Consider the following 13,224-nt stretch of genomic DNA (forward strand, 5'->3'; position numbering starts at 1 on the left):
TAAGATGTTCAATTAATCTGATCTGACCAGTTTTTAAGGGAAGGCATCAGGACATGGACCCCAGCTCTCAAAGAGAAAAGTGTAGTCACATTGTAAGTAGAGCGTGTAACTTAGGGAATATTGCCACTGACCATCTTTGAGAAATACAGTTTGCTATAAGAGGTCATAGTATCTTTGTTCTTATTCCTGTTTTTTTTTTTTTTCATTAACTTCATAAAAATCATATTCCACATATACTATATAAATGTCTTACACTTTATTTCAGTAACTTAGAATTCAGTTACTGGCAAACTTAATGTCTGAAACATGAATAATTAAAAACAAGTCTCCCAAACAGTAGGTTAAGAAGTAACACAAGCAAGTTAGGAACTAACAGTCCATAGAATAGAAAGTGTTCTATTACAAAGCATGAGTTTAGGAACTAGGTATACTAGGGTCAAAATCTCTATTTCATTGCCTGACAGCTGTGTTATCCTGGGCAAATTTTTTAACCTTTTAAAGCCTCAATTTCCTTGTTTACAAAACCTAGGATAATAACACCTCACAATCTTTGCGATGATTAATTGAAATAAAAATGATCTACTAGGTACTCTCTCAGTGTTTAATCCTCCACATCATTGTCCCAGTCTGAAATATATGCATTTATGTTTCCTAAGCGGTATACCTGTAAACAATCTTTATATCTCCTTTTTTTCTCTGATCGTCTTCTAGCATCCCTAGTCCTCTTCCTCCTTCCATCCCCAAATCTCTCTGTTTTAGGTACACTCAAATTACAGACATTGAGCTTTGTTTATTTCTTTCTTTTTAATCTTTCTTTATAGCCAGTTAATGTTTTACTTATTGGAAAGAATGAAAGCTCATACTGTTAATTAAATTTAAACTTTGCTGTAAAGATAACACTGATGTTTATCAGGCAAAGTGTTTTGTTGAATATGTAATTTTGATAATGTTGTAAAAGCCCATCCAAGAATCAGACTCTTATAATGTGTTTTCTGCAACTTAATTCGATACTTAAAATATTTTTGACGTCTAAAGCAAGTAATCCCACACTTAAATTCTATACAAAAGTATTTTCAGTGAATATTAATAAGTCTTAGATTTGTGTAGAATGTTACTGAGCCTTACATAAGGGAAGTTATGGTATTATGTTTCTCTCACTCAAAATAATTGATTTTGACTTATAAAATAATTTATAATTGCATCAGAAACTCAACAGTTTATAAAGCATAGTTATCTTCCTCCTCCTTACTATTTTTCTAAGTTTTCAGCACTCTGCCTTATATTTTATACTTTCATAGATTCAGCTATTATTTTTCATAAGATAAATCCTTATGTATTAAACTGTCTGTTGAGCTTCCTGCATGGTAGCTTAGTTTAGTTTTAGTTTAAAATGTTTTAGGCTGTATATAATAGGCACTTGCATTATTTATACTTTATAAGAATTATTATTATTATATCCTTATTTAATGGCTCCCTGGTCTTAGCATTCTTCAGAATTTTTACAGAAGGAATAAATTATTAGTAAGTAGTAGGTGATTTACTTAAACTGAAAATTCATGAATTATGATTAAACTTCTTCATAAAAACAATTTAAATGATGGACCTTAAAAACTGATGTTAAAGCTGTGTTTGTCTTCTTTCTTACGCTTAAATTCATTTTGAGGTATATGGAAATTAACTTGTTTTAGGTTACTTACTCCATCATCACATTAGATTTTGGCATGACTGAAATACCTGTAATTGCTATGTCATTTTTGTCATAGTTGACTTAAAGGTATAACTGTGTATAAATAATCATCAACTAAATTCTTGGTGAGCAGCTGTATAAGACAAATTTAACAGCTGGGTTAACCCAGCACAGACTGGAAGAGTTAAACTTAATCATGAGACAAGTTATGTTCTAGTCATTGAGGACTTCATACTGGACATTTCTGAAATATTTCCAAATTCAATCCCATAGTTGGGCTTTTTTTTTCAATCTGAAATATTTCTTTAAATGCTTGAGGAAAGAATGGGGAGAGCATCATTTAAAAATTGGCTAAAATTCTTAGATTAAAAAAAGGAAAGAAAGTCTAAAATTTACTCATTCAAAAAAGGCATTTATCAAGTGTATTCTATATGTCACTGTTTAGACTGCTATGATAAGAAGGAGAAGAAAACAAAAACATTACATGGTATTGAAGTATAATAGAGGATCAGAAAACTCCTAAGGCATTTTTTGAATTTCATGTTATTAAACCATGTTTTAAAAAATCATTTGTGCCTGTAATTTTTTTCCAATAAAAGTGTTCTCTAATTGTTATATAACACCTAATGCATACTCTTGTGATAGGGCCTGTTTTTATTGAAGGTATATACAAAATGAATTGGAGCTTAGAATTTCATTCAGATTTATTTTATAAAACTGTAACTATATTGCTCACTAAGCTATAATACAGGGAGGGTTACCAAATTGACAGCCTAACATATTACAAGAAGGCTTTGTACTTGGTACGATTAAATCTGTGCTATATACTGTTGAAGCTACAAGAGACTTCTTTCTAAATCACCTGGCCCAGTTTCCTTCTTTTATAAATCTGAAATCTGAGAAACAAGGAGACTTGCCTAAGATCATCAGTTAGTGGTATAGCTAAAGCTAGAACTTAACTCCCACCAGTATTCTTTCATCTTTATATACTAATGAGTTTACCTAGAGTATCAGCACCACAGAATTTGGGTGAGAGAAAGTTGGCAGAGGCAACAGTTTAGTCAAAGGATAATTTAGTTGTAAATAAATTAATAGTTGGATTTTTTGAATTTTGACATTTCTGGTGTATGAAGTGGTTTTGCCACCTTTAAATGTATCATCCATTTTTCTAAGGATTTATTTTGGTCCATTTTTCAATATTTATACTTTTTAATTTGTAACTTATTTTCAGCAAATTTTTCGGAAATAATTGGAAATTTCTGGCAAAATTTGGAAACAACCTAAAATGACCAGCAATCAGAATTTGACTATATAAATCAAAGCAGTTAGAAAACCTTACATATCCTGATATATTAGCATTTTTATTTTGAAAATGCTGCATTTACATGTTTTTATGTAGTGCTTTTATTTTCTAAGTGTCCAATTACCAGGTCACATTTTTATAGCACTTGTATATGATGTGCATGCCATTTTAGAAACCTAGACAAATTATCTGAAATGCTTAGGCTGCTGTTGGTGTCTAAATAAAATGAACAGGAAAGCACTTTTCACATGTAGTAAAATATTAATATTTGCATGAATACAATGTCTCAAATACAATATAATTAGAAGTTGCAATTTTTTTTAGTGAGCACTTTAAGCATTTAAATGTCTTGAAACTTTTTATAGAATTGCTTTAAATGTGATTTCAAATTTTTTAAAATTTATTTTTATGCATTTGATTTATGTTTTTTATGAATGTTGAAACTCACAAAGTAATGTCATTTATTTAAATTATTCTTTCATGCCTAAATTGAATTGTATTTTTTTCTGTAATTGAATTAATTGTATATTGTTTTTGGATTTTTAAAATAGTTATTACTAATACAAGCTTGCTAGTTCATTTAATAATCAAAGAACTTAATTTCTTGATATATGACTGTTTTATTCTGTACTTAAATTGCTTGTAGTATATAAATTGCTTATTTAGTAGGGAAATGCTTTAACACTCTGGTATCTAAGATGTTGGAAACACTCTTAAGAATGACTTCACTTCAGAGAATAGTTTGTTTTATTCTGTATCCCTGAGTAAATGAGTGTGCTTGATAATACTGTATTCTCTACTTAGAATGATACTGATTCTGATTCATTTCACTTTAGTAATTGTATAATTTCGAGCATTTGGGATTTTCCTGAGTCTGGAAAAGATTAAGTCATTTATTAAGTCATTTATTCACATAGGTAGTGAATAACATTAGAGTTTATAGGTGGCTCATAGTGTGCCTATCAAAGGTTTTGAGATAAGATTTTGAAAACTGAAATAAAATCAATCATACTTTTAGAAAAATACATATCTCCCATGTGACTTGTTTAGTTAAATCAGGAATGGTTTATGAAAAATGGAAAATCTTTGTTTACCTTATTTGCTGTGGCCTTTTGTCAAGAACAATTAAATCCTAAACCTCTTGTGTAATAATAGATGAAAGAAAAGGTAGAAATCCAGAATAAATTGCTGAAAAACTGTTTTGTTACAAGAAAATTGAAGGATATGGGACTATAATAGATTTTGGAAATACCATATTGGTGATGTTTTGTGACACCTAGCAATTATATATAATCATCTCTATTTAATGAAACTTATAGAAGAAGTAAAACCAGTGATAGTGGGTTAAAGAAATTATTTTATATAGGGACCTTCTCTTTACAACAGAAGTTCTCCAAAGTAGATATTTTTCATAGTCAGCAATATCTGGTATCTTAAAATGCCAAGATACTACAGTTTCATTTTTAGATGCAAATTTTGACACAATTCTGTAAAGCTTTCTAAAATTTGTAGATGATTATTTTTTAATTTTTTGAATTAATTTTTAAAATTAGAAAAAAAATAGCAGACACAAACATTCTTAACATATTCCGTTCTATATATATATAATCAGTAATTCACAATATCATTACATAGTTGCATAGTCATCATCATGATCATTTCTTAGAACATTTGCATCAATTCAGAAAAAGAAACAATAAGATAACAGAAAAAATTTCATACATACCATATCCCTTACCGCTCCCTTTCATTGATCACTAGCATTTCAATCTACTAAATTTTAACATTTGTTCCCCCTATTATTTATTTTTATGCCATATGTTTTACTTGTCTATTGATAAGGTAGATAAAAGGAGCATCAGATGCAAGGTTTTCATAATCACGCAGTCACATTGTGAAAGCTGTATCATTATTATGACCATCTTCAAGAAACATGGCTACTGGAACACAGCTCTAACATTTTCAGGCAGTGCCCTCCAGCCTCTCCATTACATCTTGATTAACAAGGTGATATCTATGTAATGCGTAAGAATAACCTCCAGGATAATCTCTCGACTCTGGAATCTCTCAGCCATTGACACTTTATTTTGTCTCATTTTGCTCTTCCCCCTTTTGGTGGAGATGATTGTTTTCAATTGTGTTATTGCATGGTGAAGTTTAGAATCACAGCTTGCTTCCCTGATGACTTTTAAGTAACCTTAAAAGCTCTTCAGGATTTTTTTAATCCAAATAACACTAGTTGTAATAAAAATGACAGTTAACAGTACTGAACACTTATTATATGTGGCTATTTTTTAAAATATGTTTCACATGTATTAACTCATTTAATTGTCACAAAAGTCCTGTGAGATAGGTACTGTATAGCTGAAATTGAGGTAGAAAGGGATTAATTTTAAGGTTATACTGCTAAGTGGTAGAACCAGCATTTGGACCAAAGCGGTTTGGGTTAAGTCCAGACTCCTACATACTATATAGTACTGTCTTTATGTTTTTAGTGTCATTCAGAAAGAGCTTGTCTGTTTTGAAAAATCTCATTTTGGGTATAATTTTGAATTTGTTAAATGTTTTAAAAAGTGGACTAGAAACTACAACTTTATTTTTTCTTGAATGCATGAAACTAATTGCATTTCAAAGTATTAACAATTGGTAGTTGTCTATGCATTGTCTATGCTTTTCCTCGTTGACTAGGATTTTCTGTATTTGAAAGTTTGATATTTTGAATGTTTCCATGCTGATTGCTTTAGACATATCTTTTACTTGAATACTCCAAGAAGATGAAATGAAATTTAGTCATAAGTGTGTTTGGAAATTGGTGCCCAATTTGCTAAATCACTAATAATGTCTCCTTTTTACAAAACTGTTGTTATGTATATAGTTCAGTTTAGTGTTTGGTTTGCTGTAGTTGCAATGCTCCGTATTATCCAGTTGAGGGCAGCTGTTCACTGATTTTAAAAGATGAGGTAAATTTGAAAGTAATCACTTTGTGGTTACCAAAACTTGACGTTAGACTGTAAAACATATTTAACATACAAATAGCCTTAATTTGCACTGTTGTTTTATTTCATTTATCATTGAAAATAATTTCTTGAAAATGAAAAATCTGATTTTACTTTATAATAATTATTGCCCTCTTATAAACTGGAGAATGAACAGTGTTGATTCTAGTTTTTGTTTTCCCAATCCAACTTATTTTCAATTATAAATATTTTTTAAGGTTCTAATTTTAAATAACAGTGTAGAAGCAGACTCCAAAGAAATTAGGGATTCTTTCTATCTTCCTTATTTTTAACATGTCTGCATGTAAATATATGTGATTATAAAGTTCATCAAGGCTTTTAAATATAAAAATGACATTGTAATTTTCAGTATGCTATCTTTCTTAACCAATGGAGTAAGTGAAAGTTAAATTTAGACCTGATCTGTTTGATTCATTTTCCTTTGCAGAATGAGTATGTTAAACTCGTAGAACATAGTACCTTCTATCTTTTTCATATTTAAGTATCACAGTTTAAATTATAACTTCTGTGTGGTTCAGAGAAAGGAAGTTGAGGGGAGGAGATTAATTAACCAATTGATTTTGGCCACATGAGTGGAGAATTCTTTTAAATATAAAGAATCACTCTACATAAAACTATACTGTAATATTAACAAAGTAAACACTGATTGTAACTGGGAGCAGTGGTATTCCATGAGAGCTACTTCAAAGAAGGCATGTTTTAATAATGAGAGAAAGGCATAATATAACTAAAAGTTATATATGAAAAAAAAGTTTTTGTTTTTGTAAAAGCAACAGACTTTGTTAGAAAATAAAGTGAGCATTAGAGGAGATAATGAGACCAGACTGAGGTTAGTGACATTGATTCTGTGAGGTAATAAGTAGTCTGGTGGGGTAAATTATCAATCAGTCTTACCATTTTTCTACCTTATGCATTTATGGTTCCCAGTACCTTTATACTGTCTCTTCTCTCCTTAGGACTAGATTTCTGTTGGAGTTTTTTGTTGTTTGTGGTTCTGTTCTCAGTCATTTACTTTTGTGTAACTAAGAAATGTCACCTCTGCCAATGATTTCACATTTTTAAATATATTTAAACTGTGATTTAAAAGAAAGTTCATTTAAAGAGAATAGCATCAGGGTATGACTGGGAGTATTTTTTTTCTATGTTTTGCCTTCTCAGCAGCCCACTTTATGTGTAGTAAGACAGCTCTCTCTCACGTGAAGAAACGGATCACTCATTTCTGACGTTTTCCTCTCTAATTCTTTCCATATCACATTCTAACTTCTGACTGCAAAGAACCATGGAAAGTTTTGGAAGGAGAGATAAGGGAGATGAGTTGGCTTTTGGAAGGAGAGAATAGAATGGAAGGAGAGAACAGACTGGTTCACTGGGAATTATGAGTGAATGGTTCTATCCATTAACATTCTCAGACTGAGCTTTTTTCTTATCTTTATAGTGGTCTAGTTCATGGATTTGAATATGGAATGTAGTATAAAGATTAACACTGGCATTAGTGGTTAATTTAGAAGCCATTTGAGACAGTGCTGGAAAGATTAGTTTGGGCCAATTCTAGGAGAGTCTTCATCTCTAAATTTTATCTTAGGTATTGGGAGCTATTGAAGTTCTTGAGGAGTGAACTGCATACTACATTCCCTCTCTATGATTTAGGAAGATTTATTTATCTCCATGGTATGGAGGAGAAATTAGCACTGAGGATTTGCAATGGACTGGCTAGTTTATTATGCGTTTTTACTGTACCTACTTCCCATCACAGTTTACATTTGTAAATAAATTCTTTTTGCCTATTTCTCGTATCTTTGATCAATCACATATCTGTTATACTTTCAAGTGGAATTGGTGTGTTTTTCAGAATTATTGAGATTGAAAAACAACTGAAAACTCTAGTAGAAAGATTAATCTGACATACATATTAATAGCTTGAGTAGATTTAATGTCTTAGTGTGAAATAAAGAATGGTATGTATGAAAGAGACCGTGATTAAGATGAACACTTGAAAATGGTACTCATTTTGAATTTTTTCTAAGCCAGAACAAATGTATGTGTATGTACATGCATTTATATGTACAGACGTGTATATATGTTTTTTGAGCATGCAGAAACACCCAAACAAATATTGTTCTTAAATTTGAAACACAATTCAAAGCATTCCTAAAACAGTAGGGCTGATATTCGATAAGAAATATTTAAAAGTATATTCAAGAGAGTGGTATTTTTGGGGGGGGGGTTTGGAAAGAAAAATTTTAACTTTCTAGGTAATTACCTTGATTAGTAGTGGGAGAGGTATTAGAAAGGACTTGACAGCATAACCCTGCTTTTGCATGAGTTCACATTACTGACTTTGTATGGGAGGTTCACCAGCTGTTTGACTGGCAGGAGCAGACTGCTTTCACTTCAGTAGTTTATAATTCCTGGCTATTCTAGGATAGTTTGCACTTCACCAAGCCTCAGACAGGTCAGGACATTTGGTAGGAGAGGGTTGAAAGACAAAAACAGCAGGCCTTGGGTTCTTAAACTTCTAAAAAATTAAAACACGCATATATATATTTAGTTTGGTGGTTAGAGTTTGTAGTAATGAGCCTGTATTACATATAGAGAGCACTAAAGAGGAGTTTTAAAATGTCAAAACCAGGAAAAGCTGCTCTAAACCATGGCTTGGTTCCTGTTGATCTTAAAAGTACAAAAGAGCCTCTACCACATCAAACTGTGATGAAGATATTTAGCATTAGCATCATTGCCCAAGGCCTCCCCTTTTGTCGAAGACGGGTAAGTTTTGCACATTTGAAAATATGAATATTTATTCAAATGAAATACTCTTTCCTGTTTTATTGAAGAAATACTTCAAATTTCTATTGAAGTGATAGCTAAGATTATTAATGCATTGGGAAGCTAGTAAAAACTTACAAGTGATAGTTTTATAATGTTATACAGCACCTAGAGGACAGGGTTACCCAGGCCATCTTTTTGTCTCTCTCATTTATTTTTCATGAGATTAGAATCCTGTAAACTTATTTAAAATTGGTTAATGTGAAAGGTTATGTTTTGAACTATATTAACACATACTAAACACAAAAATTCATACAGTTTTTATTTTGGGTGAAAAGCAAAAACTGGTGGTATTATAGATGGGAATTGTAGCATTTAGCTTTAATTAAAGAGTTTTCCAAAATCCTGAAGTTTCTCTGGCCCTTTGAACTGTATTATTTTTAAGTTACTATTTCTTAAATTAAACATAATAGAGATTATATTTTACTGTTATATAAAGTAAAAATCACATGTTTATTGTGTGGTAGTTACAATATAGTTTATATATAGACAATCTGAACTAACATTTTTGTAGCACTGGATTTGCGCCAATGTATAACCAAGTTATGACTTGTTAGATGTTTTTTTCAGAATGATATTGTTTCTTCTACTGCACCCCAAGTTTTGACGCTATCAGTATTAGCAATTTTGTTGTTGGATTTTCAGAGTTGGTTGGTATTGCCATTTTGAATTTTTTACTAGAGCAATATATTTTTAGCTATAAAATTATGTTTATGATCCTGAACACATTAAAAAAAAACAAAAAAACCTGTTTGGGATTAATTGTTTGCATATATTAATGCTATTAGTGTTTTAGTTCCCATCTTGTACTAATTTTTTAAAGCTAAAGAGGAAATATTCTTTTAAACAAACAAAATAACCCACAACACCTGAAAAATATTTTTCCTCCTTAGTAAAGGGAATCTTCAGTTTGCTGGAACTTAAATAAGCTTTGTAAAATCTAAATATCTTAGTTCCTTTTGAGTAGCTCTCACTTCTATACCCAAATAAGTGGTAGCCCTGTTGGAAAACATTTTGACTAAGATAAAATGCAATACAATTTAAACATTGAAAAATAGAGTATAAATCTCTATCTCCCTCTTATTTCTTTTCTTCTTTACTATGTTTTCAGAAAGAAGTTTCTTTTATTTTGTCTTTCACCTTGTCAGTTTTATAACTTCTACTGAATGAGGTCACTGCTCTGATTTAAGCATTTGCAGAGAGGCCATTTATAACTTTAAAGTCATTAACAAACTAATTTAATTTTTAATACTGCTGTAAAAGAAAAATACATAAACAAATTTTCAAATGAAGATAATGTGTGTGTGTGTTTAATAATTAAAAGTTAAGATAACAAGATAGTTTATCCTTTGTGAATATTTCTAATAAATGTAAGTATAATTTATGGTAGATTGCTCCATATGTCAGTGTGTGTTTTCTACCTTTTATCTTCTGACATAAGCATTAAGTTTAAAAAGCACAGGGGAAGCGTGTATGAGAAAAGCTAATAGAGAACTTAAAGGCTTTGCCTAAGCATTTCCTAGGAAAAGTCACTATTCAATTTGACTTTTCTAGATTTCTATGTTATATTAAATTATATCCCTGTATAAGTAATAAAGAATAGAATTATATTGAAAAATAAAACTCATACTGAAAAATTTTTGGAAGATAGTAAAAAAACAAAATCAACACATTCAGTTTTAGACTGCCTGCCTGCTAATCATTTACTATTGCGTAAGTCATTGACTCTAACTACCAGAAATATTAGAAGGATAGTATAATTATATCTTTCCCCTTTTATTTTGCAACTGGTTAATTTAGGCTTTAAATTGATTTGCATGTTATTTAATTCACCAACTTTTTCTTGGTAAAGTTAATGATATACACTTTTAAATGTATTTCTCTTTATCAGAGTTAAAAATACTTATAGTGTGATATATAATTAATATATTGTGTATGTGGTGTTTTGTGTATCTTTTTCTAAAAATTAAGTACATTTAGCTTCTTTGAAGCAGATCACTATAAATAGCCACCGTCCACAAAAATTGCCTTCTATAATTTGCAGGACATTTATTCCTGCCTTCCAAGTACTTCTGTTTTGACCTATTAAAATTTGAAAAACATGATATTGCTCCTCCATCTATTATAAATGTTCAATCAGTTAATGTTTGCAAAATAAAATGACAGTTCTCAAATTGTGAAACATTCTTTAAAATAGTATTCATAGCTACAACTTCAATTGCTGTCTCTTGACTTGTCTTCAGGAAATTTATTTATCTCAATATTAAAAACATACTGGTAATGATAGAATAGTCTCTCATCTGAAATACTACATATACATTGGATTTCATGCAAGAATAAGTAACAATTTAGCTATCAATCAGTTACTTTTAAATAAATATATTTTTAGTATTAAGGTCCTCACTTATTTACATTTGCTAAGGCATTCCTGATAATAAGTATCACTTGGAATATTTGTTTAAACTATGGAATTCTAGGTTCTTCTCTTTTGGAAGGTTTTATGTAAGGGATCTGGGTTAAGACCCAGAGATCTATATTTTCAACAAGTTCTACAGGTAATTCTTAGTATCAGGAAAATTTGCAAATATTAGTTTAGTGTAAAACTTTTCATTCTAAAAGAATTGATTGTCCTTTAGGGGAAGAGAAAATGCATAGGAAAATATTATCTAACCTATACAATTACCGGAGAATAAATTTTATTTTTCTCTGAAATTGAAATAGTAAGTACGGCAATACATATTTCTTTCTTTTTTTTTTTGCATGGGCAAGCTCCAGAAATCAAACTCAGATCTCCAGCATGGCAGGCAAGAACACTGCCACTGAGCCACCATTGCCGGTCGTGTATTTCTTAAATCCTGTATTTTTCCCACATTTTAAATTCATTATTTTTTTTTCACATTTAAAACATATCTAAATAAGTATATATCTTGAGGTAGTTTCATAGCTTATCTGGCAGCATTTTTTTTTCTTTTAAGTGATAAGGAATAATACTGCATTTTGCAATTTGCGTAGTATGTTGAAAGAAAATGCACTTTTAATGCTTAAATTTTATTTGTTAACTCATTTTCATTTTGTTTGGAAGCATTTTTGAGTATTTAGAATATTCTGTTAAGGTTTGAAACCCAGGACCTCAGAAAATAATGAAATATGTGACAGGGATTTCTGATAGTTGAAACTATTTTATAGTGCATTCGATATCACGTTCTATTCAAATACCATATTTTAAACATTTAAAAAATTTAAATGGAATAAACCTTATAATATAAAATGCAATTTTTAAATACAATGTTTGTGTAATTAGAGAAAATATTAATATCATAACATTACACTCTGTGTACTCTTAACATTGGAGGATAGCTTAAATCAGGCACTGGCCAACTTTTATTTGTCAAGGGCCAGTAAGTATTTATTTTAGTTTCTGGGGACCGTATAGTGTTGTTGCAGCCCCTCAGTACTGATCTTGTAGCATGAAAGTACCTGTAGCCAATAGGGAAACGAATAGGTGTGGCTGTGTTTCAATAAAACTTTTTTTTAAGAAAACAGTTAAAAGCAAGTTTTTACTATTTAACTGTACTACAGTAAATCTTCTTGTGCATAAGTCTTTTTGCTTGGACGTAAGTTTCAATTTATGGTACAGTTTTAGAAAGGGATTGTTGGAGCCAGAAGCCATTCGTTTCCTCTTAAATCCTTATCTTTTCTTCTAGTTCTTATGTGGTTATTTGAAAATCAGCTTTATCTGTGTGTTTGATCACTAGAATTTTTGCATACTACTTTTTACTATTTCAGTTCTAAATGTGTAGTATTAGTATAATAAAGCTAAAAGTAATTGCTATTATTTTTAAAGTAGCTATTATGTGTTCTAGGCACTGTCTTAAGCTATTTTTTTTAAATAATTCAACCATAATTTATTGAGTGCTTAACATATTGAAAATTAAAATGAACGTTTTTCTTTACATAATCATGTTTGATTCTAAGCACAATCCTTTGTGTCCTAAGCTATTTTATATATTTTAACTCATTTACTTCTTAAAACCATCCTGTGAATTAGGTCATTATTTTGATTTAGTAAATGAGAAAACCGAGGCTCAAATAAATTAACTTTCTCCAATTTTCTTGGTAAGTATTCAAGTTGGTATTTATCCCAGGATTCTCTAATGCTATAGGTAGTAGCCATTCTCTATTTTCTGCTATGATATCTGACCTATATACATGTTTTTCTTCTGAATGTAAACTTTTTAACTACCATTATATTAGTATTTGAGCCTGAGAGCCTGCCATTAACATTGTTTCTGTGAGAAAATACATTCAAAGATTCAAACAGTTCACCTACAAATAATTTTTTATCTCAGTGTACTTACAAATTTAGAATTTTTCATGTAATCTCTTTTAAGATG

The 13,224-nt window shown here is 30.3% G+C and overlaps 1 protein-coding gene across 6 annotated transcripts in view; it reads left to right on the forward strand.

Annotated features, from left to right (window-relative positions):
- Nucleotides 1–13,224, forward strand: part of FBXW7 (F-box and WD repeat domain containing 7) — a 234,666-nt gene that overhangs the window by 158,943 nt on the left and 62,499 nt on the right. The window contains exon 1 of one of the 6 annotated variants that reach the window (XM_077139784.1): nucleotides 6,207–8,770. The exons of the other annotated variants lie outside the window; for them this stretch is intronic. Within the exon in view, the coding sequence (XP_076995899.1) occupies nucleotides 8,624–8,770 (147 nt within the window). The 5' untranslated portion in view covers nucleotides 6,207–8,623. Of the gene's footprint in view, nucleotides 1–6,206; nucleotides 8,771–13,224 lie in introns of those variants that run through there. 6 annotated transcript variants of the gene reach the window in all.

The sequence above is a fragment of the Tamandua tetradactyla genome, chromosome 22 (genome assembly GCF_023851605.1).
Source record: "Tamandua tetradactyla isolate mTamTet1 chromosome 22, mTamTet1.pri, whole genome shotgun sequence".
In the NCBI taxonomy this organism is placed as follows: domain Eukaryota; kingdom Metazoa; phylum Chordata; class Mammalia; order Pilosa; family Myrmecophagidae; genus Tamandua; species Tamandua tetradactyla.